General features: G+C 40.7%; 1 protein-coding gene across 1 annotated transcript; it reads left to right on the forward strand.

Annotated features, from left to right (window-relative positions):
- Positions 1-378: 378 nt before the first annotated feature.
- Positions 379-12,782, forward strand: LOC140122905 (high choriolytic enzyme 1-like). Its single transcript, XM_072144148.1, has 13 exons — positions 379-444; positions 559-580; positions 2,057-2,122; positions 4,292-4,426; positions 4,630-4,747; positions 5,204-5,382; positions 6,887-6,968; positions 7,872-7,999; positions 8,984-9,084; positions 9,910-10,135; positions 10,261-10,379; positions 10,826-11,045; positions 12,381-12,782. Exons 1-13 carry the CDS (start codon positions 379-381, stop codon positions 12,392-12,394), a joined length of 1,476 nt encoding a protein of 491 aa, XP_072000249.1. The 3' UTR covers positions 12,395-12,782.
- The last annotated feature ends 2,250 nt before the right edge of the window (positions 12,783-15,032 follow it).

Consider the following 15,032-nt stretch of genomic DNA (forward strand, 5'->3'; position numbering starts at 1 on the left):
TTCCACCCCTCAATTGCTGTACTAGAGTCACTTTGTTATAGGACACCATGCACACACTACACTTCACACTTTCCAGCATGGAACTGTATGAATTTATATGTTCCACTAAATTTCCAAACAAGGCATGAAAAAAATAACCTAAAATTAGCAATTTCATTAATCCGTTAAAACCTGTTCTAGATATCAGTGTGTAATCCATGCAGGTGCTGCTGTGAAGATATTTGGGTGGACCCTATGACCGAATAATAATAGGGGGAGTTTTTTCCCTCTGATCAAATATCTGTCTGCTGATTGGTTCCTTATTGCCCTCATATCAGTATATATAGCAGCTGTCCTCCACTTGGACTAGCAGAAGACAGAAAGCTGTCATACCTGATCATGGAGCTCAGTGTCGTGTTGCTCTTCCTGGCCGGCTGCTCACTTAGTTGGGCAAAGCCAATATTGGTGAGTGTGGATCCTCCCGTCTCTCAGCTGTCATTTCCTTTGGAGATGTAGATAGACCTGTATTCAGCACTCGCTTCCTTTTCCCATCCTAAATCTGTCTTTCTCTTCTTACAGGTACAAGGACTTCATAAGAACCGTAAGTAAACTTTTTAGCATTTTGCTATTCAACGTGTCAATTTTTGGGGGAAGTTTTTGAATTCATCGATTGAACAAGTTATGGAGGATAAAGAGTAGATAAGTCCGAGCACAATGCACTAGTGGTAGAGTAGGGAGAGATTTATATGGTCACAGATTTACAAATTGAGATCTTAAATCTACAACTGTGGGTCTGGAGTGTAGATCATGGATTATACGGTTGTCCATCAAGTTCAACCAAGGAAGGACCCTGCTTGCTGACACCTGTACATCTAGAGGGCGAGACATCCATGGTCTACCAGATGTCCTAAGATTTTTTACAACTAATTCTCTCTATCGCAAATATTCTCTCTCACATTATATCCATAGTTGTGTTCGTCTCTGGAAGGTCATACACTAGTTCACCAGTTTGACCATAGTTTCAACATTTTGGAGACCTTGTGGGTTGTGTTTTTTACTATCTGTTGTAGTTTTTGTATTTTGCTTCTTGATGGTTAGTGATAAAGGTCTCACTGGCTCACAAGACCTCGAGATGATCCTCCAGTGGGACCAGCTCTAACCCAATGGTGGACCTTAGAGGTCCTAAAAAAAGACATCCAAATTTGAAGTCTACTTTGGTTTGCTTCCTGGTGGTGGATGGAGGGTTGCCTCAAGGACCACAAGTCCAACGCTATTAGTACATGATATTGATCTGGATACTATCTGTCACGCTTGCAGCCACTGCTTAGATGTGTGTCATACACCTCAGGTCCTCTTCCTGTTTAATTACATGTTGTGTATTTGTCAAATAGCCATTAGAGATAGCGAGGAAACAGAAGGAGCTAATTCCTTTTTTGGTCCTGATAAGATCTGTGTAGTATAACACTATAGTTTACAGTAGGGAAATTTCAAGAAATTTTGACAATTAATAATGGTTAGAATCAATAACATTAACATTTTTGTAAATTGTCTTTTTTGTATTATGTGTTAGATCCAAAATGTAACACAGTGCGGGAAATTTATCAGAACTCTGACTGGTCTATTTTGCCTGGTTTTGTGTCAAAAAAGTTGCTTTATTTTTTTGCACAAAAATCGGGCAACTATGGACTTGTGACTTTTTGGAATAAAAAACACAAACGTCAGACCCATCAGAGTTTTGATAAATCCCCCAAAGACCCAAATCCATTCCCATTCTTGTGACTAAATCGTAGCCAGTTGTCATATTGGGGGACATTGTTCGGGGCTTCTATGACAGTTTATGGGGTGGAGGCAATGAAACAATTGCAATTTTTGAGCATTGCAAAAAAATCTGGATTATTTTTGCAGCCCCCATGTGGGTGTGTAGGGGGTGGCCGCCTTTGCAGTGGCTCTGGGGTATCATACATTTCCCCCATTGTCTTTTTTATTTGTTTCCTCATCCTTTACCATTACAAATGTATTTGCAAGCTTTCTCTGCATCTACTTGACTCTACTCTGTCCTATGTGCTTTATTCTTCAGTGAATTCCCATGTTTCTGAAAAGGACAACAGGACAATGTTGGAAATAATGACGGCTGCAAACAAAGGTGAGATTTCTGCTTTGTCCTCAAATTAAATTGTTACCTTTTATTGAGAATCATTACAGGTTTGACCATTCTGGGAAAAGTTAGAAAATATCATTCATATATAAAACATGCTAAACAAATATGTGGATTTACACCCCATTTATATTGATGTCCTATCAGGTGGCGCAATTAGGAAATGCATGCCGGCTGTCCACAACTGTCCCCGACATCTACCGCCAGGATGAAGGATTGTAAACCAAGTACACAGACATGCTGGTGTGCGCCCTCTCTGCCAGGATCTGCTCTTTAAGATTCTTATTCCCTGTTATTTTTATAATTTTTTCTTAAATTATGCAAATTAGCCAGAGGGGCTTCAGGCTCCATAGGTTTTAATGGAACCCGAAGCCCCTCAAGTGAATTTGCATAATGTTTAAAGCCTTTCATGTAAAAAAAAAAAAGGCATAAGAAGCTTAAAGAAAAGTGGGTCCTGCTGGAGGGAGCACACAACAGTATGTCAGTGTGCTTGGTTTACAATCCTTCATCCTGGTGGTAGATGTTCATCTTTCAGAGGACCCCTAGTTACAGACAGACCTTCCTACCTACTGTGACATCTGGTGAAGCTCACCTGTAAGGTGTCTATAATCAATTTTATTAAAAATCCCCCCCCCCCCAATTGTTTGGAGTTATTTGGAGTTAAAACTATAAAATATACCTGTTCTGACTAAGACACAAATTCAACTTAATAACAAACCTAAAGAACGTATCTTGTACGTAACTTGGGATCTGCCTGTACAACTATGCCTGGTAAAAAAATGATAAGCGCCCCACCAGGGTTACCTTATAGCCTATCCTAGGAATAGGTTATCAATAGGGCTTGGAAAATTCCTTTGAAGGCAATATCCCATATACAATTGTTACTAATATAAACAACATATCAAAAAATCTGAATCTTATTTCAAATCTGTTTTTTTTATTACCTGATTGTATAATTTTAATTCTATGCGGAGGCCCATGATTTGCCTAAATGGCATCTGTTGTGGGCATGCCCTGTGACCTATGTATGGGTTACTGTTGTGGGCATGCCCTGTGACCTGTCTCTGGGTTACTGTTGTGGGCATGCCCTGTGACCTGTCTCTGGGTTACTGTTGTGGGCATGCCCTGTGACCTGTGTATGGGTTACTGTTGTGGGCATGCCCTGTGACCTATGTATGGGTTACTGTTGTGGGCATGCCCTGTGACCTGTCTCTGGGTTACTGTTGTGGGCATGCCCTGTGACCTGTCTCTGGGTTACTGTTGTGGGCATGCCCTGTGACCTGTGTATGAGTTACTGTTGTGGGCATGCCCTGTGACCTGTGTATGGGTTACTGTTGTGGGCATGCCCTGTGACCTGTGTATGGGTTACTGTTGTGGGCATGCCCTGTGACCTGTCTCTGGGTTACTGTTGTGGGCATGCCCTGTGACCTGTCTCTGGGTTACTGTTGTGGGCATGCCCTGTGACCTGTCTCTGGGTTACTGTTGTGGGCATGCCCTGTGACCTGTCAATGGGTTACTGTAGAGGGAGGGAAATGAGGAGAAATCTGACACCACATATTGTGTCATCTATATAAAGATTATACTATATGTGTATCCAGTCTGTGATGATAATGAGATGGTGACCCAGAAGTGATCTCTACAGAACAGGAAGTAAGGTTAAAACTTTTAATATAAATAGGGACATGAACAATCTAAACAAAACAAATCCCACAAATTCTTCAACAATATTTTCTGTACAATGGATTATTTTCTAAAAATCGCCTACATTGACCATAGAAAACTGCGGTCTAAAGACAACTCGAGGATATCCATAGGAAACTGTTGAGGGCATGCTCTGTGACCGATGCAAGGGTTACTATACATGGAGGGGGAGAGCTATGGCATCACATATTTCAAATGTGGAATCTTGTTTCATCTATATAAAGAATAAATTATTGTATTGTATTGTTATGTCAGTGATTAGTTGGCTGTTGAAAAGTGATCTCTACAGAACAGGAAGTAAGGTCTTTTAATTGAGATAAGGACATGGGCAATGTCAAGAAAAAAAATTCTTTAATATGTGTTATATGTTATTTGCATTTCAACAATAAGTCGTTTTATGAAAACTTTCTTACTATAAATAACCTTTTTAATTCATTGTATATTTTTTCCGCTCAGACATCACTCACTCCCTCGTGAAGGGTGACATTAAAACTAAGCATAGGCGCAGTGCTAAACTATGCCCCACGTGCATGTGGCCAAAATCGTCGGATGGAAAAGTTCGGATCCCGTATGTCATTGCCCCTGAATACAGTAAGTGATCTTTGATGTAGTTGTGACCTGTCTACGTCTTTGTGTGACCCTCAATGTTTTCGTAGACTGATTCCCCTCTTGAAGTTCGTGGGCCCTTGTAATGATGGAGCAGACATGGGCTGATTTGAGGCCCGGTCCAGATCCTGTGCTCACTGGTCTCCAGAGAATGATGTAAATATTTCATGCCATTCTTCTGTTTCCAGGTGATTACGAAGTATCATACTTCAATCTGACCATGAAGGAATTCGAGACAACGACCTGTTTAGAGTTTGTCAAAAGAACCAATGAAGAAGACTATTTCAGTCTAGAGTCTGGAAATGGGTATGAAACCTGATCACTTTTGCCTTTGTTGGTTACTGTGTCTTTACTATCGATTGGGAATTACATAATCCGGATAACCGCACTGAGAAAATGTTGAGTAGATGTTCTTTTGGCCAACAGAAATTCCTCCCGAAACACATGCATACTTGGCTTATTCGAGTTTGCACAAGCGTCCGTAAACCTTCTTGCTGGTGGTGGCATTGTGACCAAGGGGGTTAGAACACCAGAAGTGACAGGGGTTTTTAACTATGGGAGCTGTCAATCTGTGGAATAGCCTGCCTCAGGCGCTGGTCACAGCAGGGACAGCAGAGAGCTTCAAGAAGTGTCTAGATGTCCTCTTACACCTAAATAAAATTGATGGTTATGTTATATAGAATTGTTTCCCCAAAACCCCTTCCTATCATAAACTATGATACTATTTTACTGATAATTTATTGAGGCTTTATTCTTTTTTAGGTGTTGGTCGTATCTTGGGAAGGTTGGAGGTAAACAGACGATCAGCGTAGCCATGCCCTCCTGTATAAAATACAGCCTCATACAGCATGAATTTATGCACATGTTGGGCTTCTACCATGAAGTTACCAGGAATGACCGAGACCAGTATATCAACATCTATTGGCAAAATATAGACCAAAGTGAGTATATTCTATATAAGCCAGATAAGAGTGCAACCAAAATCCTATTACTGTACTTATTCTGTCCACTTAACGGGGTCATGATTAGAGACGAGTGAATCATTCAACATTCACTTTTTTTTTGTAAGATCCTAATCGGGTCCAGATCTATTTGGTTCTAAACTGACGTTGCTTTATTCCCTGGGATTGGTATATAACCTCCTTGACTCCTGTCAAACAAACTTTTGTAATAATCTCGTCAATTTTCTACAAATTGTTTAATCTTTTAACTTTAACGAAAACGAATAACGAATAAGGTGCAAGTGGACAAATACTGAAATCATCTAAAAGTCCGTTGAAATCCATGTACATTTTGGAAGATTCTTTAGACTTCCGTTATTATCTTATATACAAGATTCGGCAATGTCTAGGAATCGCCACGTTCGTACTAAAATTTTTTGACTGGATGAATAGATTTGCTCGTCTCTAGTCCTGATAATATTTTGTCTGGTGAACCCAACTGCAGAATTGGTCAACAGGAGCCGATACTTGGGTTCTGACAACATGGACCGTCCCCGATCACCTGGAGTATACGCTCCGTACACAACTAGTGGCGATAGGCTTCCACTTTCCTGATATGTAAAGTGAAGCCTCCTGTCTTTTACCTCATCAGCCGGAGATTCCTGTCCATAAAATGGCTGCAGATGGAGGGTCATGTGATCTCTGACTGACCATGAGCAATCACACAGGACCTTATGATAATATTCATGAATATAACCAAGGTCCTGACAGGGTATTGCTCATGGTCAGTCAGAGATCACATGACCCTCCATCTGCCTCCATTTTATGGACAGGAATCTCTGGCTGATGAGGTAAAAGACATGAGGTAAAATGATGAGGTAAAAGACATGAGGTAAAATGATGAGGTAAAGTGATGAGGTAAAAGACATGAGGTAAAATGATGAGGTAAATGATGAGGTAAAAGACATGAGGTAAAATGATGAGGTAAATGATGAGGTAAAAGACATGAGGTAAAATGATGAGGTAAATGATGAGGTAAAAGACATGAGGTAAAATGATGAGGTAAAATGATGAGGTAAAAGACAGGAGGCTTTACCTTAAATATCAAGAAAGCGGAGCAGAACTATTACTAGATGTATATTGGTAAATTACCTAATATACTGCCCCTCACACTTACACACACACATTACAAAATACATGAGGTAAAGTGGCCAACCCCTTTAAGGTTAAAAATGTAAACATCATAAAGGTCTAAAAACTAGCCATAAATTTTAGGTAGCTTTCAGTTATCCCATCTGGTAAACAGGATGTTGTTATATACATTTGATGGTCGGCGAGTCCGGTTGAAATTGAGAATTTTGCTTCATACAAATCTTATAGGTGCTGCATGGCCAGAGTAAGACAAGAAAATCCCTTTAAGGAGCAGTAATTTTAAACCATTGCTACTAAGGGTAACAAAAAGATAAACTGTAATCACATCTCTATGTTGTTTCTCCCAAATCAGAGAATCATGGACTTTTTGACTTGGATAACGGGGACACCTTCAACCTGCCCTACGACTACAACTCCGTCATGCATTATAGCTCGTAAGTAATTCACAAACAATGTAGATTCATGTCGTGCATCGTGTGCATGGAAGATACAGGAATGGTCATTATAGTTCCTAGAGGTCTATGGGGAGGGAAGTGGAGAGGAGTCACAGGAGCGAGATCTCCAGCCAACAGCCGAGGGAGAACCAAAAATCACACAGAGCCTATAGATGGGAAAACTGCTAGAAAATACAAGTCATGTAATGGTCAGGGAAAATGTTACTGCTTATTCACACATTTATTAAAGCCCCTGCACCAGTTTTTTGTCTGACTTTGCACATTATTTACAGTAAAAACTGCTTGTACATGTATTTTAGAAGTGTCGGCGACAAATTTGTGTCATGGCTGCACTACACCCATCATGACACAAAATTCTGCACTGAAGGGGGCGCTCTGGTGTACAGTCGGACTGCACACTACATTTGTTACGTTGGGTCCGACAGAATTGTGATGCACGTCTCATGTAATAGGTGCATCAAAAAAAGTTGGTGAGCTCTGTCGGAGCAGTTAAATCCTGCGCTAAGTCCGAATCAGCCGGATCGGCACGCCCCCAATTTCTGTTGCATGGAAGCAGTGCAGCTGCGCCAAAATCCGATCACGTGCGACACATTCCCTGCACAGACACTTGTTAAATACCTGTCCAAGCCGTGTAATTCTTGAAAACTTTAAAAAGTCGGACAAAAGTGCAATCCGCGACCCTTAGTATTTTAGGGTTTATTCCCCTATATTACTGATTTATACAAAGTTTATCTCTTAAATTCATCTGTCCGTGGTTCATCTTCTATCACTGATATACAGTGTATATTACATAACTTTACCTTCTTGCATATATTCAGCAATGATGTATAGGAGAGGCAGTCGTTCCATGTTACCCAATGACTTACCTTATACCTTTCACAGGTCGGATTACAGCATTGTCCCTGGGCAGCCATCAGTACTTGCAAAATCTGACCCTAAAATGTCTATCGGTCAACAAATAGGAATGACTAACATAGATGTGATGAAGGTCAACATTGCCTATAATTGCAGTAAGTACTTTTTATTTCATCCAGAAATTTAAAAAAAACAACATAATTTAAGGAGTAAAAATTATTTTATTGCATTTATTAATCTGTTTACAAATTAATAAATCTTAATTTCTGTCCATAACATCCTGAAAATGCTCTGCACAATATTTATCAATGTTATAGACAATTTTTAGACAGTTTTTACCTCTACTATGACAAAGGGGTGTGGCCTAATAAAGGAAGATGTAGTTTTGTAGGAAAGGATGCGTGTGAGAACATTTTGGCAGGTTTTACTTATATAAATGAAAGCAAATGATAGAAAAAGTAAAGTTAGACCAGACAGTTTTATGTTACGCCAGATTTATCACCCAGCATCTAACACTGTGATAAATCTTGTGTGGAATGAGAATGTAAAGGTTTTGATAACTCTATCACATTGTATTTCTATGAAATTTGCATTTTTATTACTTTATTTGCTTTGTAAATGCAAAGTCAATCGACTAAAGAGTTGTCATGATAAAATGTCCCTTGTTTTGCTGATGTAGAGTCTGTGAGAATCCTGCACATAGCCGGCAGTTCTGCTGTTCCGTATAGAAATACTCCTGGCTGTGTTGGATCTCTCTGTTCTTGCCAATTTTTTTCCCAGTGTTAGACACAGAGACAATGGAAAGGAGACTAAGTCTTCCAACAGGACGGATAACACAGGTTGTACAGCCGCAGTGTTTGGCCAAGGAGGAGGGAGGGGGAAATCACACAGGCTACAGAGATGGTGCAGTCCTAAACTTAGTACAACTTTTCCTGCAAAGTCAGCAGTGAACACAGAGCTTGTTATCCCACAACTTACCATAGAGAACTCTAATAGACAGTAAGAGGAAGCGGGTGACAGTGGGTCCTACTGGGACCTAGGGTGCAGCAATGATCCCCTGATCAATGTAATATCTAACTTATCAAACTGTCCTTTATTTCATGACCAATAATGTTTTTGTTTTTGTTTTGTTTTTTCAGATTTGTGTAGAAAAAAGTTTTTGGAATCTGGAACTTTCACCTTTACATCAGCAAACCAAGAAGCATCCAGCTGCCTTTATCTCATCCAGTCTTCTGCTAAGGTGCATACAAAATATATTCTTGGGAAAAAAATTGGTGCAGCCTTTAAGGAAACCTACCACCAGGATGAAGGATTGTAAACCAAGCACACTAACATACTGGTTTGCGCCCACTTTTCTTTAAGTTTCTTATGCCCTGGTTTTCAAGAATAAAAGGCTTTCAAAATTTTGCAAATGAGCCTGAGGGGCTCCATGCTCCAGTAAAACCTATGGAACACAGAGCACCTAATTTGCATCATTGTAAAATCCCTTTTTTTTTTACAAAAACTAAAGAATAAGAAGCTAAAAGAAGAGCAGATCCTGCCAGAGGGGGCAGACACCAGTATGTCAGTGTACTTGGTTTACAATCCTTCATCCTAGTGGTAGATGTCCTTTAAAGAGACCTTCTGGTCTTCTACTTAAGTAAAACCAAATTATAGATGCCCCTAGTTACAGACACACCCCTCTGCCCCCTGTGACCTCTGGTGAAGCTCTCTGGATGTTACTTTAGTCCCAGGCTGCAATGATCAGCTGTAAGGTGTCTGTAATGAAGTTTTGTTGATAATTGTCAAATTTCCCTGATTACTGCCATCCACTACACCTAATGTGGATGAGGCCTCCTGACCCCAACCCACCTCTCCTCAGGCAGCAGATGTTGAAGCAGATATAGGTCAGGTCATAGTTGACATTCAGCTCCACAGTGAGAATGGACGGGCTCTAATTACACATGCACACTCAGCCGAGCCAATGATACATAAGTATGATGTAGCGGAAGAGACGGAGCTGGTCAAACACTCTTCTCTATGTATGGGGCCCATGACTGTATTGCTTTCTTCTCTTCCATCACAGGTTCTCCTGCAGCTCAGCGACGTTAACATCCCATCATCTCCAGACTGTAAAGACACCTACATCAAAGTCTATGATGGAGTCAGTAAATCTTCTCCAGTCTTCCTGGACAAGACATGTGGAAAGGTGTCACTGCCTCCTCTGGTTTCATCTGAAGACCATCTGCTCATAGAGATTGTCAACAACAAACCATCAGCCGAGATCACATTTAAAGCTTCCTATAATTCAGGTAATGGACTCTTCCAGACTCGTCTACTTCGTTACCAATGGCCGTGCCTTGTGGTGATGATGGAAATGTCTAGTGATGGTTTCCTTTGAAAATTTACTGACCGTCCATCCGTTTTTTTTGTCTAGCGAGATTCGGAAAGACCCATGTGACAGATAATGGAGCGGTGATGTCTCCATTATTTCCCGGTATTTATCCACGCAATGTGGACGCCTTCTACAGCATCATCGCCCCTAAAGGATATAAGGTAAGAAACCACAACTCACAATCCAATCCTTCTCAGTGTGACGTATATGACGCTCAGGGATAGCTTATTACTTATTGCTATCCTCTATATTCTGTAGATTGATATCAGAGCAGGCTTCAAACCTAGATCAGGGATGAACCAACTCTCATCATCCTTTTTTATGTACATTAGCTCCTATCATCCATGTTCCTCTCCTCCTAATCTACTTTTGGCTATAATATCTGCTTCTATATGGCGAGGAAGATGCTAAAAGACCAATAAGCTGCCAGATAACATGTGTTCTATGGAGAGGGGAGGGGGAGTAGTGAGTCACAGCAGCTAGGTCCTCACCTAACAGATTAGAGAATTCTGCAAAACTGGAAATACAGACTACATAGTCATATATAGTGTTACATAAACCCCGACTTCCACCCTTCCATGGCTCATTTTATACATTTTCTTTCCAGGTGTCTTTAAACATTGATTTCTTTTGGATGACTTCTTCATCTGACTGCACCGAAGAGTATTTGATAATTAGAGAGTCAATGACCTCACCGATTTTGGCCACTTACTGTGGATATTTATATCCCATACCACCGATGGTATCTAGTGGAAACACACTGATTCTACAGTTTCACAGCAGTCCCTCTCCTTACCGTAATGGATTCCATGCATTCTATAACTTTGGTAAGTACTGCCCAGATATGTGTATCACCAAGATGTGCAGATACTGTCCTCACAGACTTGGGCTATATTCACACGAATGTATGGGGGATGTATATACGGCATATAGACGTCCCCCATACATCGCAATGGCCTCACGGCGCCGTACGGGAGTGGTACCCTTCCATAGCCCACAGAAAGATAGGACATGTCCTATCTTTCTCCAGAATACGGCAGCGCTGTGCACCATATGGTGCACCTATGGATAGGGACAGGGGTGAGCGGCCTTTTCTCCCCGGCGCCGCAATGTGCCCGCAGTGTGAATACAACCGTAAGTGTAGCTGTTCTGCAAAGTTTTTATCGGCTAGCACACGGCTCGATTGTTTTCAATGGAAAATATGGTCACCCATTTGATTGACCGTATATTCGACTGAACCGTAATTTGTCCGGGTGGCCGCTCGTCTTTCAAAGGAGAGTGGAAATGTTCGGAGATCTGACTCCCCATCCCTTTGCCACCCAGCCTTATGTTACTTTCAGATTCCGACCCCGATGAGCACACAGTCGTGAGCAGGTAGCCTCAACGTGTATTCTTGTACCCAAAAGTGGGTCTTCTTGCTCTCAACTTCCCCCACAAGTACTTTCTAAGACTTATCCTTTCTGCTTCAATGAGATATTTTATTTTAGTAAAAACTTTACATATCATTATTATGAAAATTAGATTTTTCTGCACTGGGGGGTGGAGTTGTGACTACTGTCGCACCTGTTCTCTCCTGGGTCTATTCTGTTCATCAGTCTTATTGAAGTGAAGGGGCAATGCTAGAAGTAGAGGAGGCACTTGGGATACCATGACCCGAATGGCACAGCCCCTTCTATTAGCTATTAGTGAGGATTCTGGGAGGTAGATTCCAGTGGATCTGATATAAATAACCTATTCCAAAGATATCTGATCAATAGTTGTCTTGAGATTTTTAATGGGTACTGGCTCTGATTTAAGCGCACCCAATTGTGCACTGAGTGTGACTGGCAAAGCCACAAGGGAAGAAATGTATCCAAATTATCTCAAGTATGTAAACAGGGTCTTAATGAGTTACTTAAAAAGATTTCGGACCCTATCCCTTGGTTATGGACTATAGGTCATAAGTAATAAAAATCGATCAGGGACCAGAAATTATAAATCCAAATCACTGATAATTATGATTTCATTATATCTATTTGTGATCAGTATTTGGGAACTGAGGACACAGAACAATGGAGGTGATGGTAATGGGTGACAATCAGAATGTAACTGATGGACCCTTTGGTGGCTTTTTGGGTTATATACCACACAATTAAATGGAGAATGTATTCCCTCTCTTGCAGTGCCGAGCAGCTGATCTACAGGACGACACAAAGACTGACCGATCGTTCTAAGAAAGACAGGATTTGGATGAAGAAATATGAGATAATTTCTTTGAATACACTGATAATTTATTCATCTTATTTAACCTTTTGAAGGCTCCTTCATTCTTTACCTAAAAGAGGATCTTTCACCACCTCCATCAAGTACAACCCAAGGAGCAGTTATAGTTTTTCTTCTAGCTCTCACCATTCCCAAGAAAACTATGTCATCATAGTTGGCTCTTTACTGTCAGATGGGCGGAGCAAGGCTATCTGCTTGTGGCCAAGACCGCCCATCTGACAATAGAAAACCTGTTTAGGTATTGGGACTACCCCGAATCTATGATAACTAGTCTCTATTGTCAGATGGGTTGGTCCTGGACTGAAGAAGATATCCTGACTCTACCCTTCTGACAGTAGAGAGATTACAACTATGACAGAATCAGTGGAACAGTCTGAAATAGGTAAAGGTGGCAACATCTTCTTTAAAGGAAATCTACCACCTGGATGAGGGATTGTAAACTCAGCACACTGAAATACTGGTGTGCACCCCGTCTGGCAAGATCTGCTCTTCTTGTAGCTTCATAAGCCCTTGTTTTCAAATGAAAAGGTTTTTTAAATTATGCAAATGAACCCAAGGGGCTTCAGACTCCATTGACATCTAAGGAGCCGGAGCCCCTCAGACGTATTTGTATAACTTTTAAAATATTTTTCTAGTAAAAATATTGTTCTAAGAAGCTAAAAGAACAGCAGATCCTGCCATAGGGGGCACACACCAGTATGTCAGTGTGCTGGGTTTACGATCCCTCATCCTGGTGGTTGATGTCCATTTTTTACCCCATTAAACGTCTAGCATATGAAATGTCCTTTCTAGAATCACCTCTTTTATGTGAAATCTCCCCAATTTACCTTTAAAAACTATCCCTCCAAACCAGACAAATGTGACTCTTCTCACCTCATTTTCACATTAGATGAGTCTAGTTCAGTTTCTGGGGTGGTGTCACTTCAGAAGTCCCTACCTTGTGTTCTATAGCACCTAGAAACAGGCTTTGAGTGTCACGTTGAAGTTAAGGATCTCATCTTTCAGATTGGGTTTATGGCTTTGTGAGCTACAGAAGTAGAGATACAGGCAGCTTAAGACATAGTTGGAAATGTGAGCTGCAGATAAAGATCCAATTCCCGCCTTACAGAACCGTTAGCTCGATGGAAGATGAGATGAGATTCTCTTTAATATGACACAAAAAGCTTGTTTCAAGGTACTATAGAACCAAAGATAGGAGCTTCTAAAGTGAAGCTACCCCTACAGCCACTAAACTTGACTCATCTCATGTTAAAAAGAGTCATATTTGCCTGACTTTGGGGAAGATTATTTTATAGGTAAACGTGTGAGTTTTCACAAAAAGGAGGGAATACAGAAAGGATGTTTCATGTCCTACCTGAGGGGACTAGTAGTTTAGTGGGGTATAACCTGTTAATGGGTTCCCTTTAAGGGCCTAAAGAATTTTAGGATTTTAACTTCTCTGCATTCTTGTGGTCAGAACTATTTAGAGATTTTAGCTTAACTTGCTGTAGTTGTATGAATTCTGTTTTTTATGGTTCTTTCTTTAAGTGCTATACTTACCTTAACATATATATATATATATATATATATATATATATATATATATACATAGAACAGGTTGTTACAGCTCAGGTGATACTCGTGTGTAGTATTGTAGCTGTTATATGATAACATGTGTTATGTGAACAAATATATATTAAGAAATACAAAATAAATAAATATATGGCAATACATTAGATTGTGTCTTCATGTTTTTATATACTGATATTTACGTCTTTAATTTTTATGATTCCGCATTCATTATTCCTTATAGAGCCCCATTATTATGATGGGGCTGGAGACTCAAAATGGGGTTTACAATACTATAAAAGCAAATGGAACCACATGGAAAAAGTTTTAGGAGGACCCGGCCTGTGAGGCCTCCACATAAGATGTAACCTAAAGCTTCAAGGCAACAATGCAACATCTGTACCAGTTCCCAAATTACAATATATTGTATATAGGGACAGGCCGGCTGCAAGGCTCAGAGTCCAAAGCCTCGCTTGCACACCCTTAAAGAGGTTTGTCCGCAAACTAAAGTTAGGCCCTATCCTCGGGATAGAGCCTAACTTGCTGATCAGTGGGGGTCTCAGTGCTGAGAGCCCCACAGATCGCGAAAAACAACGGGTCCGTGCTTGGCAATTTCCCTCAGCTCCGTAGGGATTCATATAGCAAAGCGGTCATGTGCTGCCATCCGCCCCATTAGTCTGACGGAGCAACAAAGGGGTCTGACGGAACCCATCTTTTTCGCGATACAAACTCATATCCAGAGATGACCGAGACTTCATGGTGGACACATTCCTGCATACTGAGGTCTTATCTCAGAAGTTGGCGCCATCTTTTGGTGTAGTCACAGACGCCATCTTTAGAGCAAAGCATTTTCACAGTAGTTGTAGACAATTATCTGACCACATGATGAATGGTTAATAAATGTATTTTGAGAACACAGGTGACCTACTAAGCATAGTCTAGTCATTTACCCCATCGGATAATGAGTACATTGTGCTTAGCTTTCAATTAAGTTGATAAATACA

Source organism: Engystomops pustulosus, chromosome 3, assembly GCF_040894005.1.
Source record: "Engystomops pustulosus chromosome 3, aEngPut4.maternal, whole genome shotgun sequence".
In the NCBI taxonomy this organism is placed as follows: domain Eukaryota; kingdom Metazoa; phylum Chordata; class Amphibia; order Anura; family Leptodactylidae; genus Engystomops; species Engystomops pustulosus.